Source organism: Macaca fascicularis, chromosome 14 (assembly GCF_037993035.2).
Source record: "Macaca fascicularis isolate 582-1 chromosome 14, T2T-MFA8v1.1".
Taxonomy (NCBI): Eukaryota; Metazoa; Chordata; class Mammalia; order Primates; family Cercopithecidae; genus Macaca; species Macaca fascicularis.
In genome coordinates, this window is record NC_088388.1 from 113230350 (window position 1) to 113248361 (window position 18012).

The window sequence follows — 18012 nt, forward strand, 5'->3', positions numbered from 1 at the left end:
CAAGATCTTACTCTACCACATCTACAAATAAATTTATGCAAATGAATCTCATTTGTTCATGTAAATTTTAATTTCTTCCAACGCGGGAAATTGGCAATAGCCTATTAGCCAGAGGTAGCCACGTCTGCGATTCACTGTCTTTCTCATGTCCTTATGCATCTCCATCTTTTGCTGATTGTCTGACAATCTCCAGTCTATTCCCCAACTGATCATTCGCTCCTGGAGCAACATTTCTGTACTGCTATGCATATTGCTGAGACCCCACAGACTTCTTTGCAAACTGCATAAAAAGACAAATGTATGCGATTATAGTATCTGCACATAAAAATAGATTTTGTTCTTCTATTCCAACTTTACACTTTTATTTATTTTTCTGCCCTTATTATGTTTGCAAAATCTTTCAATACAATATTGAATAGAAATGATGACAGCAGACCTCTGTGCCTTGTTCCATATTCTAGGAGAAAAAATGTTCAATGATTTATCATTAAGTATATTAACTATTGGTTTTTTGTATTCTTTATCAGACTAAGTTCTGCATTCCTAGCTTTTTTGAAATTTTAATCAAATGTTGAATTTTGTCAAAATGTGTTTACATTTATCAAGATGGTTATATGATTTTCCTCCTGTATTCTGAAAATATGAATTACATTGGATGATTTTTAATGTTACACCAAAGTGGCATAAACTGCTTGGTCATGAAGTATTATTCTTCTTATGTGTTGCTGGATGTGGTTTTCTAATTTTCTGTTAAGGATTTTTGCATCTGTATTTATGAGGGATATTGAGCTATAATTTTCTTCTAGTGTGCTTCACAAATTTTGATATCAGCATGATGCTGGAGTCATAAAATGAGTTGGGAGTGATTTCCCCTCTTCTCTTTTCTGAAAGACTTTGAGTATTATTGGTATAATTTCCTTCTGAAATGATTGATAGCATTTACCAGTGAAGCCAGGGGAATCTGAAATGTTTGTGTGAGAGAAGACTTTATTAAAAATAGTATTTCTTTAAGGTTACTTGGATTTTCTGTTTCTTCTTTGGTCTGTTTTGGTAAGTGGTATTTTTCAAGAAGTTTGTCATTTTCATCTTGGTTGTCAACTTTATTGACTTTTCTTTTTTTACAATATCCTTTTAATACTTTGTTATGTCTGTAGGATCTGTAGTGATCTCTCTTTCATTCTTGATGTTGGTAATTTGTCTTGTTTTCTTTCTTTTGTCTTGATCAACCTTTCTACAGATTGATCATTTTATTAATCTTTTCCAAGAACCAAAGTTTGGCTTTGTTAATTTTTCTCTATTGTCTGTCCATTTTCTATTTCATTGGTTTCTGCTTTTATTTTTGATAATTTTCTTTCTTCTACTTATTTTAATTTTAATTCTTTTCTAGTTTGTTTTAATTTTTTTCTAGCTTTCTAAAATTTCTTGTTTTTAATTCTTCCTTTAGCTTCTTAAGTTGGAAACTTATACCATTTATTTCACATATCTCTTTCTTCTAACGTAGACATTTAATGCTGCAAATTTCCTTTAGCACTGTTTTAACTGCATTTCATGATTCTTGTATGTGGTGTTTTTATTATTTTCAAATTCAGCATACTGTCTCATTTCCTTTGTAATTTCTTTTTTGACTGCGAATTATTTAGAATTATACTGCTTAATTTCCAAAGTATTGGGGTTTTTCTAGATATCCTATTGTTATTGCTTTCAAATTAAATTTTGTTGTAGTCAGAGATTTATTTTGTGGCTCTGCATATGGTCTATCTCAGTAAATGTTCTATGTGCTTTCTACATTGAAAAGAGTGTATATTGTTCAGTTGTAGGTATACTTTCTATAGATATCAATTAAATCAGGCAGTTGATAGTATTGTTCAAATTCTCTACATCCTTACTGACGTTTTGTTTACTCTCTCTGTCAATTACTGAGAGAGAGGTGTTCATGTCTCAAACTATGATTGTTGATTTATCCTTTGCTCCCTGTAGTTCTGTCAACGTTTGCTTTATGCATTTTGACACTTGTTTTTAGCTCTGTTATATACATTTTTAGATTGTTATGTCTTCTTGATGAACTGACCATTTTACCATTGTGAAATATCTCCCTTTATTTCCAGTAATGTATTTGTCTTGAAGTCTCCTTTTTCTGATGTTAATATAGCTACATCAGCCTTCCTGTGCTTGCTGTTTTGCATGGTGTGGTGGGCAGCCTCTAATATGGCCCCCAATAATCCTTCTGTCAGTATTTTCACCTTTGGGTAATCCCCTTCCCTAGAATATCCACTGGATTTAGTGATTCAGTACTGACAAATTTGGTAGAATGCAGCATAGTGCTGCATTTGGTAGAACGCAGCTATATTATAGCACATATAATTATGTGAAATTATAATATCACATAATTTAATCGTGATATTAAATTAAAAAGGACTACAGCACCACTACACTATTAGATCTAGGCCAGAATCCGGTAGACTGACACCACCAAATACTGATGAGGCTGTGGAGAAACAGGAACTCTCATTTATTGTTTGTGGGAATTAAAAATGGTGTAGCCACTTTGGAAGACAGTTTGACTATTCCTTGCAAAACCATTCCATCTAGCAGTTGCACTCCTTGGTATGTAACCCAAAAAGTCAAAAACTTATGTCCACACAAAAAACTGCACACAGATGTTTATAGTAGCTATATTCGTAATTGCCAAAAATTGAAAGCAACGAAGATGTCCTTCAGTAAGTGAATGAACAAATAAACCGTGGTACATTTAGACAATGAAATTATATCCAGTGCTAAAAAGAAATGAGCTATCAAGCCACGAAAAGATGTGGAGGAAATGTAAATACAATTACTAATTGAAAGAAGCCAATCTTAAAAGGCTACGTGTATTATTCCAACTATATGACATTCTGGAAAATACAAAACTAGGAAAGAAGTAAAGAAGATCAGCAGTTGCCAAGGGTCAGGGAGGGAGGTGGAGTATAGAGGATGTTTTAGGGCAGTGAGACTACTCTGTATGATACTATAATGGCAGACACATGTCATTATATATTTGTCCAAATCCATGGAATGTACAATACCAAGAGTGAATCTTAATGTAGATTATAGACTTTGGGTGATAATGGTATGCCAATGTAGGCCTTCTGCTTGATTGTGCAGTGAACCTAATGTTGCTGTAAAAACCAAAATCAATTTTTAAAAAATGACAGCTTTTTATTGGGTATTCTCTCTATCTCCTCTCTCGTCCTGAGGAGTAGCTTGGAACCAAATTTCCCTCAGTTGAACCACAAAAAGCAGTGAAATAAATGTTTGTCATTTTTAGCCACTAAATTTTGGGGATAATTTGTCCTACAGTTATATATAACTAATATACATGATATATCTACATATCCTTTTCTACCCTTCTGTTTTCAGATTATGTTTTCTCTTTTTAATCCAGACTGACAATTTCTGCCTCTAACTGGGTTGTTTAGTCCATTTACATTTAATGTAATTACTAATATTACAGGGTTGAATTTAAGTCTACCATCTTGGTATATGTTTTCTATCTGTCCCATCTGATTGTTGTTCACCTGTGTCTTTCTTCCAGTTTTCCCTTGGTGAATGCAGTAATTTTTAGTATTCCATTTAGTATAAGTGTACATATTTTTAATATTTCTTTTTTTATCTCCTCTATTAACCTCTTCTGTGTCTTGTGTGAGTTTGTATGGTTTTTCTAGAAATTGCAATATGCATCCTTGACATATCTAATGTCTCATGAAGGATGTAAAATATTCCAACAGTGTAATTTCCTTAACTGACTTTCCTGGCCCTTATGTTCTTGCCATATATTTTATTTCTATGTTTAGTACTATAATACATATATTGTTACTAGTTTTGCTTTAGTTAGTAGTGCTTTTATTTTTATTGTCTTATTTTTAATTATGATTTTTTAAAATAAAATTTACTATGTTTACTATGTTTAAGTGTTAGTTGAATAGTGTTAAGTATAGTCACATACGTCAGTATACAGTTTTAAACAATGCATATAACAATATACAAAAAACATAGGAATTTTGGACTGAATGTTTTTATCCCTCTCTCCCAATTTCTGTGTTGAAATCCTAACCCCCTTATGATGGTATTAAGAGGTTAGGGCTTTGAGAGGTCATTAGGTCATGAAAGTGGAGACTTCATGCATGGAATTCGTGCCCTTATAAAAGGAACCCCAGAGAGCTCTCTAGCTCTCCTTCTGCCATATAAAGATACAATAAGAAGTCAGCTGTGTGTGGCCCAGAAGAGTCCTCATCAGACCCTGACCAGGCTGGCATCCTAATCTCAGACTTCCAGCCTTTAGAATTGTGGGAAATAAATTTCTGTTGTTTATAAGCCACCAGTCTATGGTATCCTGTTACAGGAGCCCAAACTAACTAAGGCTCTATTATGCATACGTTTAAGATCTTTTATGTTTACCCACATATCTTTCTTCTGTAGTGTTTTTCATTCCATTCCCAGAATCTGTTCTTCTGCTTGGCGTCATTTTCCTTCACCTGAAGAACTTATTTTAGTATTACTTATAATGCAGGTCTGTTGGAGACAAATTCTCTTAACTTATCAAGTCGGGTAAAAAGTTGGTAATTGTTTTCCTCTCTGCTAACTTGAGGAATTTAACAATTTTTGATACCCAAAGTCACCTGGCATCTCTCTTCCCAGTATTTGTTATTGAAACCTGAGACTTTAAAGTTCAAATATTATAATTTAAAGTATTACTTTTATATTTTCTTTCAAGATCAGTTTGGACATTTGCTTTTGGTTTGTAATCAAATTTACAATTATTTTTTGGTACTCATTTTATACAAGTTTTCTAGATATTGAGTCTTTAATTTTGATTCATCTGTCAACTGAATAGATCTTCAAATATTTGTTTCAAGAAGAACACACAGTGACGTGTTTTCTAAGTCCATGCATATATGAGAATGTATTTGTCACCCTTACACATGAACAAAATCATAAAATTGTTTAAATATTGCCCCATTTTTTTCTGACATGTAGTAAGAAGTTGAGAGAGGTTATTTTATTTTTTTTGAGACAGGGTCTTGCCCTGTCACCCACACTGGAGTGCAGTGGTGAGATCTCGCTGTAACCTTGACTTCCTGGGCTCAGGTGATCTTCCTACCTCAGCCTCCTGGGTAGCTGGGACTACAGGTCCACACTGCTGTAGCTGGCTAATTTTTTGTAGAGATGGGAGTTTTGCTCTGCTGCCCAGGCCTGTGAGAGCCTATTTTCATATGCCATTTTTACCTGTATACCCCTGACTTAGAATTTTATGTTGGCTATAGCCTTCAAAGTAGAGCTATATTCTTCAATATAAAAATAATTTCATACACCTTTTTTATTCTGTTGACTATGTGATTCCACAGAATGAAACTGATATTAACGACAAGCAATTGCAGCTATGACAATTTAGATAATATCTAAAATTATTTAGTAAATAAAGAAATTCCCAGGATTTGTAGAATCTCAGGGAAACTTTGTAAAAATAAATAAATAAATAAATAAGTCTTCAGTCATTGTTAGACAATACACCTTTCCAAAGTCCAAATCATCTGTCAAGAAGGCTTTTGAAACTTTGTTCTCACTTACTGTATCCACCACCGGCCTTTCCATCTCATTCAAAAATAAACCCTTACAATCTAACAGGATAGTAAAGGCATTGCTTATCTCACACCTGAATTGTCAGCTTCGAACAACTGGCTCTTGAGACACTGTCCCTTCCCAATAACTTTGTTGGAAATTGCATTTTTGGCAGTAAATTTCTGCATTCTTACCGTTATCCTTGTGCTAGATCCTGTAGCTTTAATTATTTTGAGAATGATAGTGATCCTATGCAACTCATGTCTTTCCTGCATCTTCAAGTAGCTTTATCAACCTACAACCTATTTCCTTCAAGACTTCAAGGCGATTTCTTCTTTATCTGAAGCTTTTTCTTGTGCTAAAGGCTGACAAAGACATATGTACTGTACTGTCTCCTGTTCTTCTACCTCTGCATTTAAATCCCACTCATTTTAAATTAGCTGGCCATGGTGGTGCACACCCATATTCCCAGCTACTGGGGAGGCTGAGGAGAGAGGATCACTTGAGCTTGGGAGATTGAGGCTGCAGTGAGCTGTGGTCACATTCCAGACTGGCTGGCAGAATGACACTCTGTCTCAAAAATAATAATAAAAATAAATAACCCTCATTTTTACAACTATCTAACAAAGTCGTAAGAAAGTCAAACACTAAGATACAACTACTCAAGCTTATTCCATGAACAGAGGAATATGAGCTCTTTCCTTAAGGAACTGTGGAAGCTGCATTACTTAACCTATGGTTCCTGGAACTTGGAATGCATAGCTTAGGCTTGTGGTCCCTGGACTAGTAGTTTTGACAACACGTGGGAGCTTTTAGAAATGCAGGCTCTCAGGCTCCACTAGCTACCTACAGAATCAGAGCCTTCACTGTAATATCTGCTAAGGGTGGTATGCACATTACAGTAGAAGAAGCAATGGTGTCTGGAGCAGGGCTCCCCTCCAGGTATGCCAGGACATACACACAGGTGGGTGGGAATCAGCTGCAGGCGTGCTGTCCAAGCTGTTTTTCTTGGCCTTCTGGACAGCAGGTAGGGCCTGGAGCACCTCCTGGTTGCCTCTGTAGAGAGCGGCTCCTCCTCATTTTTTCTTTGTTTATTATACTTTAAGTTCTAGGGTACATGTGCACAACGTGCAGGTTTGTTACATATGTGTACATATGCCATGTTGGTGTACTGCACCCCTTAACTCGTCATTTACATTAGGTATATCTCCTAATACTATCCCTCTCCCCTCCCCCCACCCCAGTGTGTGATGTTCCCCACCCTGTGTCCAAGTGTTCTCATTGTTCAATTCCCACCTATGAGTGAGAACATGCGGTGTTTGGTTTTCTGTCCTTGAGATAGTTTGCTCAGAATGATGGTTTCTAGCTTCATGCATGTCCCTACAAAGGACATGAACGCATCCTTTTTTATGGCTGCATAGTATTCCATGGTGTATATGTGCCACATTTTCTTAATCCAGTCTGTCATTAATAGACATTTGAGTTGGTTCCAGGTCTTTGCTATTGTGAATAGTACCGCAATAAACATACGTGTGCATGTGTCTTTATAGCTGCGTGATTTATGATCCCTTGGGTATATCCCTAGTAATGGGATGGCTGGGCCAAATGGTATTTCTAGTTCTAGATCCTTGAGGAATCACCACACTGTCTTCCACAATGGTTGAACTAGTTTATAGTACCACCAACAGTGTAAAAGTGTTCCTATTTCTCCACATCCTCCCCAGCACCTATTGTTTCCTGACTTTTTAATGATTGCCATTCTAACTGGTGTGAGATGGTATCTCATTGTGGTTTTGATTTGCATTTCTCTGATGGCCAATGACGATGAGCATTTTTTTCATGTGTCTGTTGGCTGCATAGATGTCTTCTTTTGAGAAGTGTCTGTTCATATCCTTCACCCACTTTTTGATGGGGTTGTTTGATTTTTTCTTGTAAATTTGTTTGAGTTCTTTGTAGGTTCTGGATATTAGCCCTTTGTCAGATGAGTAGGTTGCAAAAATTTTCTCCCATTCTGTAGGTTGCCTGTTCACTCTGATGGTAGTTTCTTTTTCTGTGTAGAAGCTCTTTAGTTTAATTAGATCCCATTTGTCAATTTTGGCTTTTGTTGCTATTGCTTTTGGTGTTTTAGTCATGAAGTCCTTGACCATGCCTATGTCCTGAATGGTATTGCATAGGTTTTCTTCTAGGGATTTTATGGTTTTAGGTCTAATATTTAAGTATTTAATCCATCTTGAATTAAATAAGGTGTAAGGAAGGGATCCAGTTTCAGTTTTCTGTATATGGCTAGCCAGTTTTTCCAACACCATTTATTAAATAGGGAATCATTTTCCCATTTCTTGTTTTTGTCAGGTTTGTCAAAGATCAGATGGTTGTAGATGTGTGGCGTTATTTCTGAGGCCTGTGTTCTGTTCCATTGGTCTATATCTCTGTTTTGGTACCAGTACCATGCTGTTTTGGTTACTGTAGCCTTGTAGTATAGTTTGAAGTCAGGTAGTGTGATGCCTCCAGTTTTGTTCTTTTTGCTTAGGATTGCCTTGGCTATATGGGCTCTTTTTTGGTTCTATATGAAATTTAAAGTACATACTGTAGCCTTGTAGTATAGTTTGAAGTCAGGTAGCATGCTCCTCTTAACCTCAGCGTACCTGACAGAAAAAAGGTTGGGCTCCTGTTGAGGTGGCAGTTCTCTGAGGTAAATGCTCTCTGTGCAAAGACCTCCATTTCTGTTTAGAAGATGTTTGTATGTTGTCCAAAAATAGACACAGTTGTGCCAAATGTGTTCCACAAACTAGTGAACCACCTCTATTCCATAGCATCTCTGGACTTTCACAACTTGCAAAAGGATATTGATATGCTTTTTCAAAACCAGGATCTTGATGATCACGATGATTGTTTCAGTGATACCTAGGAAGCATTCCTGCCTTTTACAAGGATGCCTCTTTCTTAAATAGGTGCTCTTGCTGCCTTATCTCCCTGGGAAAATTCACAGGGCAGGTTAAGAAACCTTCAACTAACTATTTCCTCAATTGTAAACATTTCTACTCACAGGTCTCAGAGCACCTCAAACTCAGTGTGTCCAAAACAGAGTTACGATCTGCTCCAGATCTGCTTTATTTCTGGTATTCTTAGCTGCTTGATTGGCACCATCATATAATAAATTGGACAAGCCAGAACCTGGAAGTCAATCTTGTCCTTTCCCTGTCTGTCATGCTCCACAGTAACTTAACATCAAGCTCTGTCCATTTTACTTCCTGACTTCCTCTGTAACCCATTTCTTCCCGTGTTTACCATCATCTGGTCCCAGCTACCCCTGTTTCCCTCCTGACTGCCCTCCCACTTCCACTCTTGGCCCCCACTCAATTCTTCTCTGCCCTGCAGCCCAAGTGACCCTCTCAAAATGTAAATCTGATCATGTCACTCTCCTCTTTAGTGCTCCCTAGTGACTCTCCGGAGCTTTTGGAATGAAAAGCAAACTTCCATGGTCCACAAAGCCCTGCCTAGTCTGGCTCCTGCCAACCTGTTTCCCCACAATCCAGCCACGTTGGCACTCTCCTCCTGTGTTTCCTACCACCATGTGGCCTTTGCACTTGTGGTTTCCTCTTACTGGAATTTCCTCCCACCCTCCCTGCTTGCTTTGGTCTGGTTAACTCCTACATATTTATCCTCTATATCTCTGCTTGCCCGACTCCTTTTTGGAGGAGCTTTTCCTGATTCTCTAGGTCAAGGGGAGCTCCCAACGTCTCCCCATTAGTGCCACGCTCCTTTCCTTCCTTGCATTTGTCAGTTTTAATTTCCACTTCTGTGAGTGATCACTGGGTTAATGCTTTCTCCTGCCACCCACTCATCTGCAATCTCCATGAGGTTAGAATCTGTTTCTCATTTGTTCATCCTTGTGGCCCCAGTGCCCAGCCTATTTCCTGTAACATAATAGAGGTTTAAAACATATTTGGAAAATGCATGAATACCCACATTTTGCTTTTTAGACTTTTCCTCGTAGAATATCATTCACCTGATTCGCGTGTGGGGTGTGGTCTGCATCAAAGGTGCACCAATGATTATTCCTTGCCCGTACAATTCTCACAGTGACCTCCAAGCTTACTTAGCCTTGATTTCCTTGACCTGTTTTGATGGTTCTTTCTCAGGAGAGCCTGCAGGAACTTCTGGGGATGGGGCTTTGGGGGTGTGAGAACAATGAAAAACAGCTTGTCTGGGAGATTCTGATGCACTGCTGGCTTTGCCGAGAGAAGGCAGGAGGAACCGCCTCTAAATCTCAGGATAGTTCACCTGGAATGTGGGAAGACATTCTCAGAAAGGGTTCTTCCCGGGACTCTCCTCTTCATCCTTTCTTGCCTCCCTCCCTCCCTCCCCATACCCCTCAGGCTTTTATAGATGCATATTTACAGGGGACAGGGCTGCCTTGTTTTGCATATTGTTTCATGTGAAAGGGTAGATCTTTAGAACTAAAGAAATGGCCACGCCGCTGTTAGCTTTCCGCAAAACAGCATAGCACTTTCCTGGTGTGTGTTTATTACCCACCCCACGAGCTAAATGTGAGGCAAAGTGGTAATTGGCTGGGTCTCCGGTGAGTCCATTTCCCTGCGTTGCCCCGAGGTGAGGTGTATGCAGGCTTTACACAGCTACCTTGGCAACTGACTTCCCCAATGTGTGCTGTGTGTCCAAGGACAAGCAGGGATCTACGACACTGGGTGTTTCTAGCAAATTTCCCTCTCAAATTGGCACATTCTCTGTGAGCTTTGGAGACTTCACAGTGTGGCTCACAGTTTGGGAACAATTTGCATCATCATCTGACTGGCAAGTTCTGGTTCTGTGGTAACTCAGTGTTTCAAATAGCTTAATACACAATAGGGCACAGAGGTTGGTTCTGCTTCTGATGTAATCAAACACACATTTTCACAATGTTCCCGTTATAGAGGATCATCCCGAAACACATCCCCCAAAACATTATGTTGTCACTGCTCTACCTTTTGGTATACACTTTATTATTATTCCTATGTGCAGATAGGTTACTTAAGTTTTTCTGTTCTAGATTAGTTTGCCTTTGAAATGCATGTTTCTCACACACTTCCACAGTGTTAAATCATTTTTTTTGTTGTTGTTATTCTTAAAGTGTTCTATCAAATCATCCATGTTGTATCAAGGCTGGGAGGCAGCTTTGTAACTAGTTTCCCACCTTGGAATGACTAACCGTCTGCTTTGTCCAGGACTGCAAGGGGGACTTAGAATATGGGATTTTTCAGGGCTCAAACTAGAAAATCCAAGACAAATCAGGACAAAGTGGTCACCCTGCTACCATTTCTAGCCTTGATAAAGGAGCAGGTAGACCCAACCAAGGATAATTTTTGTTTTCTATGTAGATACCAGTTTAATGGTTGGTAGGAATTCTCTGAAATCAACACCTTGCTAAGCTTATCTCTCTCTCTTTTAATATAACAGTTTATTGAGATATAACTCACATACCGTACAATTAAGGTACCCATTTAAATTGTGAAATTCAGTAGTTTTTAGTATACTTTCAGATTTGTGCAACCTTCATCACAATCAATTTTACAGCATTTTCATAATTCTCAAAAGAAACCCTGTACCCATTAGCAGCCACTCCCATTTCTCTCCAAATCCCTCAGTTCCTGGCAACCACTGGTCTGCTTTCAGTCTCTGTAGCTTTGCCTTTTCTGGACATTTCATATAAATGGAATCATACAATATGTGGCCTTTTGGTTCTGGCTTTCTTCATGTAACCTATGTCTTCAAGGTCCATCCATGTTATAGCATGTGTCAGAATTTTATTTCTTTTTGTTGCCAAAAAATATTCCATTGTATGTGTATATCACATTTTATTTACCTATTCAGAAGTTGACAGTTGCATTGTTTGCACCTTTTAGCTATTTATAAACATTCATTACAAGTTTTTGTATGGATATATGTTTTCATTTCTCTTGGGTATATACCTAGACAGATTTCCTGGGTCATGTGGTAACTCTATATTTAACCTTTTAAGGAACTGCCAGACTGTTTTCCAAAGTAGCTGGACTATTTTACATTGTCAGCAACAGTGTATGTAGGTTCCATTTTCTGCACATCCTTGCCAACACTTGATATTATCTGTCTTTTTTATTATAGCCATCATAGTGATGTGAAGTGATATCTCATGGTTTTGATTTGCATTTCTCTGATGGCTGACAATGTTGAGCATGTTTTCATATGCTAATTGCTAAGCTTCTTAAATGGAAAATTATAGCAAGCATAAAGCATGTTTGCAAAGAAGTGATTATATTCACTAGGATTAAGATTTTAAGTGAATATTTAAGATGCCCATGACTACTGTCCACTCTCTCAAATCAAGTTTTATTTAAACCATTGACTTTTCCTCATGACTAGAAATGGTCCCAGTGAAAGTCTCCCTCACTTGCTGGAATGTGGGGCCATCTCTGCTGTCTGTCAAGACTTGATGTCCAAGTGGCCGTCTTCTCCTGGAGTCTGCATCAGATGGTGGAGTGTGTGTTTCCAGAGCATGAGACTGGGTCTGCTCCACAATGCTTTGCTGGTTAACTCCTTCCAAGAGCTCAATACCCAGGGGTCTCTCCTATTCTTAGTGCTCTGGGGCCTGGGCCCTTAACACACTCAGTGTTTCTTCCCCTTTTGTCACTTATCTGATCTTCTGCTACTTCTTTCTCCTTTGTCCACCCCTGCTCTTCAGTTTCTCTTGTGCACTCTGTTTATTGAATTTTGATCATTTGTTTGTTCCTTTCTTCCTCCTGTAACAAATTCAAATAGGATACAAGCCACTCTGTCCCATCTCCTGCCCTTGCCTTCTCTTCTTTCATTCTTTTATTAACTGATTTTTCTCTCGAGAATCACCATTGGGCCAGGTGTGGTGGTGGCTCATACATGTAATTCCAACAGTTTGAGAGGCTGAGGCAGGAGGATCACTTGAGGCCAGAAGTTCAAGACCAGCCTGGGCAACATAGGGAGACCCTGTCTCTATAAAACAATAAACTAGCCTAGAGTGGTGTTGCATGACTGTAATCCCAGTGCTTTGGGAGACCGAGGTGAGAGGATCCCTTGTGCCCAGGAGTTTGAGGTTGCAGTGAGCTATGATGGCGCCACTGCGCTCCATCCTGTGCAACAGAACAAAACCCTGTTTCTAGAAACAAAACAAAACAAAAACCCCAAAACATGCCATTGATTTGGCAGAAAAGGACAGGGTTCCTGCCTAGGCTACCAAAAACACGATCTCTGTCAGAAAACATACTATCTGCAATATTTTTTGGAATCTAAGAATGGGAAATGTAGCTTTCTTCTCTCTAGGAGTGCCCTGTTCACAGCTGTGGGATAATGATCAATAGTTCCTAAAAAGGTCTATGGATGATCTCACCACTCTTATTGATCAGCAGCTACTGCAAAGATAATGTTTCAGCATTTGAAACCCTTTATTATTAATACTTGTTCTGTATGGGTCAAGTAGCCACTACATTACAGTTTGGAAGATGGGACAAGTATAATAATAATAAGAAATAAATACTAATAAATGAGCCAGTATAGTATAAGTGAGTGCTATACTAAGCAGGGAAGGAGGAATCATTTCATGGAGGGAAGTCCATGGTAGTGGCAGGCTGCTAGGTATTATCATTTTCACGTACCATTCACTTTATAAAGAGATTTCACGTGGCTCGGGGTAGTATGGTCTCATTCAAATGCCAAAATGGCCCCTCGGTTCTTCTTTCTCTACTTTCCCAATAGAGGAGGCCCTAAGGATACACATCTGGGACAATATGGCCATTTTTAGCCTTGACCCAAGAGATCTGGGTTTCCCATGACTGGAGTGGAAAACAATGTTTGTGGGTTTGTGTTTTTCAGAGTCAAGGGTCCAGAGAAGGAGGAGAAGTTGAGGCAGGCGGTCAAGCAGGTGCTGAAGTGTGACGTGACTCAGAGCCAGCCGCTGGGGGCCGTCCCCTTACCCCTGGCTGACTGCCTGCTTAGCACGCTGTGTCTGGATGCCGCCTGCCCAGACCTCCCCACCTACCGCAGGGCACTGAGGAACCTCGGCAGCCTACTGAAGCCAGGGGGCTTCCTGGTGATCATGGACGCACTGAAGAGCAGCTACTACATGATTGGCGAGCAGAAGTTCTCCAGCCTCCCCCTGGGCCGGGAGGCAGTAGAGGCTGCTGTGAAAGAGGCTGGCTACACGATCGAATGGTTTGAGGTGATCTCACAAAGTTATTCTTCCACCATGGCCAACAACGAAGGACTTTTCTCCCTGGTGGGGAGGAAGCTGAGCAGATCCCTGTGATGCCTGTGACCTCAATTAAAGCAATTCCTTTGACCTGTCCAGTTGACTTCAGTACTTGGTTCTAACTGCCAAGTCACGTGCTGAGTAGAGGCTCAGTGGTTGGGGCCTGATGGTTCATCTAGGACGGGACCGGCGAGGTCAGTCTACAAACAATCCACTGACCACTTGGAGCTTCACACAAATGTTAGTGCTATGGGACCCAAAGATGAGCAATTGGTATTCCAGTCTTCATTGCCTGTGTTTACAAAAGAAGACCTCACTTCCCTAAACATCTAGTTGTGGGGGCTCAAGCCCATACCTGCCTACAGAGAAGTGTCTGTAGTTATTCACTGTTAGTTTCCTAGGGGGCGCTGCTGTCTCCTTCTTTCCCAAGAATGGGCTTCTCTTGTTCAACTCTTGCCTTCTTCCTGGAGAGTCTACCAAACCCTGGCCTCTGCCGTTGTTCAGGCTGCCCTGTGGGTATAGCTGTTTGCTAGACTCCACTCTGGCCTCAGGGGCCAGAGACTAGCTGTCCAGCATTTCTGTTCATCCCAGCAATCCAAAAAAATTTTTGAGCTACAAAGATCACTCTATTTTCAAATTCAGACTCTGCTACTTACTAGCTGCTTCTCATTAGGCAAGTTACATAACCTTGCAGTGCCTCAGTTTCCTCACCTATAAATATAAAATGAGATGAAAATAGTCTTTTTGTTAAGAGAATTAAAGTGAATTGTGGCCAGGCATGGTGGCTCATGCCTGTAATCCCAGCACTTTGGGTGAGGCAGACAGATTGCTTGAGCTCAGGAGTTTGAGACCGGCCTGGGGAACATGCAAAACCCTGCCTGTGCTAAAAATACAAAAAAATTAGCCAGGTGTGGTGGCACATGCCTGTGGTCCCAGCTATTCAGGAGGCTGAGGTGGGAGGATGGCTTAAGCCCGGGAGGCGGAGGTTGCAATGAGCTGAGATCGCACCACTGTGTTCCAGACAGAGTGAGATGCTGTCTCAAAAAGTAAAATAATAAATAAAATGAAGTGAATTGTTACATGTAAAGGACCTAGAATATTGCATGGTGCTTGATAAACATTCAGTAAATGTTAGTTATTATTATTATACGCATCATCATCAATATTAGTTGCCAAAGCAGCTGAGAAAAGATGGCTAATTCTCCAAGCAGGAGGGGGGATTCCTGTTCTGGGCTGCAGGCACTGGACTCTACTGGCATTGCCTTTGAGAGAGGCTGTGATAAAACTCGGTTTCTATACCACATGCCGCCAATTCCTTTTTGATTTAAGAAATCTCTACCAAACATTTAGCACTCTCCAAGCATCTTTCTTTCATGCACCAGGCACAAGAATGAGAATGAAATCCCAGTGTCAGCTGACTCAACAGCCCTCATCTTCATAGTCCCAGAAACACCCTAAGTGCTTCCAGGTTCTTCCAAGGGCAGTAGTGTACCTGCACCAGCAGTTCCCCCCCCCCCCCAGAATCCCCCCTGTTGAGGCTCTCCTGCTCAGGCTATAATGCTGGGGGCCCTGAGCCCAGCCTGAGGATGCTGGAAAGGGGCCAATATGCCCTCTTTTGAGAAAGATACTGCCCGTGCCTAACACTCTGCTTTAGATGCCTCAGAGCCGTACTGGTTTCCTCCCAGAGTGGTAAGAAACACTTTCCCTTTATTCCAGGGATGGGCAAACTTTTCCTGTCAAGGCCCAGATAGTAAATATTTCTGGCTTTGTGGGTTATACAGTCTTAATTGCAACTACTCAACTCTGCAGTTGTAGCAGAAGCAGCTATGGACAGTACGTAAACAAATGTGCATGTTTCTGTTCCAATAAAACTTTATTTGTAAAAACGGATGGATCGATTAGGTCCAAGGGTTGTAGTTTGTAGACTCCTGATCTAGACCCTTAAGTAGCCTTGTTTGTGCGTGACGTTTACAGATGATCCCCAACTTATTTACTTTTATTTTATTTTTTTGAGATGGAGTCTCTCTCTGGAGCCCAGGTTGGAGTACAGTGGTGTGAGCTTGGCTCACCGCAACCTCCACATTCCAGGTTCAAGCAATTCTCCTGCCTCAGCCTCCTGAGTAGCTGGGGTTACAGGCATGTGCCATCGTGCCAAGCTAATTTTTATATTTTGTATTTTAGCCACATTGGCCAGGCTGACCTCAAACTCCTGACCTCAAGTGATCTGCCCACCTCAGCCTCCCAAAGCGCTGGGATTACAGGAGTGAGCCATCATGCCTGAACCCCAACTTATGTTTGACTTACAATATTTGGCCTTTATGATGGTGCAAATGTTAACATGCATTCAGTAGCAATTGTACTTCACATTTTGAATTTTGATCTTTTATTTTTATTGTTACAAAATTGCTTTGTGTTTGATGATGTTGTCCAGTTTTCGGCTAATGAAAGTGTTCTGAGCATATTTAAGGTAGGCTAGGCTAAACTATGATGTTCGATACATTAGGTGCATTACATTTATTTTGGACTTGTGATATTCTCAACTTATGATGGGTTATTGGGATGTTACCTCATCGTCAGCCGAGGACCATCCGTATACATTTTCTCATGAACAGTCTGGTCAGTTTCTACTTATGGGAGCTCAAGGCAAGTCCAAGGGGCTGGATGGAAAATAGGCAGAATATGGTTTCCTCTGTGCTCCATCCCTGCTGTAGCACTCTCTTTCTTGCTCAGTCTCTCAATCAAAACTCCTCCTTCCAAATGGCGTGAACCCGGGAGGCGGAGCTTGCAGTGAGCCCAGATCGCTCCACTGCGCTCTAGCCTGGGCCTGGGCGATACAGCAAGACTCTGTCTCAAAAAAAAAAAAAAAAAAAAAAAAGAAATTCCTCCTTCCTCTGCCAGTTTGAAGCATTCAATAGATACAAACAGAAAATCAGAAAACAAAGGCAGTGGGGGATGGCAGACAAAGTGTTATCTACACTAATATTTCTCAGACTGCAAGTTGCATTCATCAGTGTATCATAAAATCAATTTGGTGCACCAAATCCATATTTTAAAAACTAATAGAGAATAACGTAGAAAACAGAATCTCTGACATTAGCACTGCATGTGGTATATTATTTGGGGAAATTTTGTTTCCATTTTACAAATACCTATTTTCACACATGTGCATATTTGTTACTGGATCATGATATAACATGCATTTGTTACTCTAGGTTGTGATTCTTAAAACGTTTAAAAGCCACTGGGCTGTTCTCTGGGCTCTGGGACTCCTCTCTGATAACCAACATTTTTCTTTCCCACAGAGATGAAAGCCATAGCCCCTGTTCTTAAAGAACTGCAAGTCATGGGGAGAAATCGACATGCAGACAGTTAAGACACGCAAACAGTTAAGACACAGTGAGACAAGGGCTCTGAGATGTGTAAGCACAGGGTGCTAAGGGGGAGGATGGCAAGAAAGGTGGCATTTGCTCTGGGCCTTGTAGACTGAATAGGGATGTGTTAGGCAACCGAGAGGAAAAGGGCATTCTAGGGAAGAACGTGTACAAAGACATGAAATGATTCCTCCTCCTGATAGCAGCCCCCTCACAGGTTTGTTCTCCGACTGAAGCCAGGACCTAAGTAAATATTTGGCTTCTGGTTTTTCATTTGCTTTCCTTGAAATCAAACAGACCGACCAAGTCATGAGCAAACAAGGACTAGGGTCATTCTGGTCCTAACTTGTAAATCTCTTTGACCGCTGACCCAGCTCCGGTTTTGTAAGGTCCCACTTTCTGGGGAAATGTTCAACAGTCCCACTTTAAGCAAACCTTTGTGACGCAGGTAGCTGCAAGTCTCTGTAACATCCTGGGGAAAGAGTGGGGAGAAGAAAGCTATTAAAAAGATGGTTAACCCATTTGGTGTCACGCAGCTCAGTCTTCGTGATTCCCATCATCTGGGTGTCAAAAGTAATAAAAGATGTCCATGGTACGACTTACTAGGCTGAGCTTTAAAAGCTGTAACTGCCCCCTCTGATTTTAGTCTCAGTCAACTCGGAGAATACAAGGCGACCAATAAAGCTTACGGAGGCTCAGAGAACATGGAACAAGCACAGGACTAAGGGAGAGAAAACATGTGAGAATCTTAGTTTGACCACTTGATTGTCATTAAGAGCATCATTCCAGCTTTCTCAG

At 40.3% G+C, this 18012-nt stretch overlaps 1 protein-coding gene across 2 annotated transcripts in view; it reads left to right on the forward strand.

The window, feature by feature from the left end:
• The window catches only part of NNMT (nicotinamide N-methyltransferase), a 55784-nt gene extending 41845 nt beyond the window's left edge, over window positions 1-13939 (forward strand). For both annotated transcript variants that reach the window (XM_074015253.1, XM_074015254.1), the window contains exon 5: window positions 13468-13939. In XM_074015253.1, the coding sequence (XP_073871354.1) occupies window positions 13468-13900 (433 nt within the window). In that variant the 3' untranslated portion in view covers window positions 13901-13939. The remainder of the gene's footprint in view (window positions 1-13467) is intronic.
• The last annotated feature ends 4073 nt before the right edge of the window (window positions 13940-18012 follow it).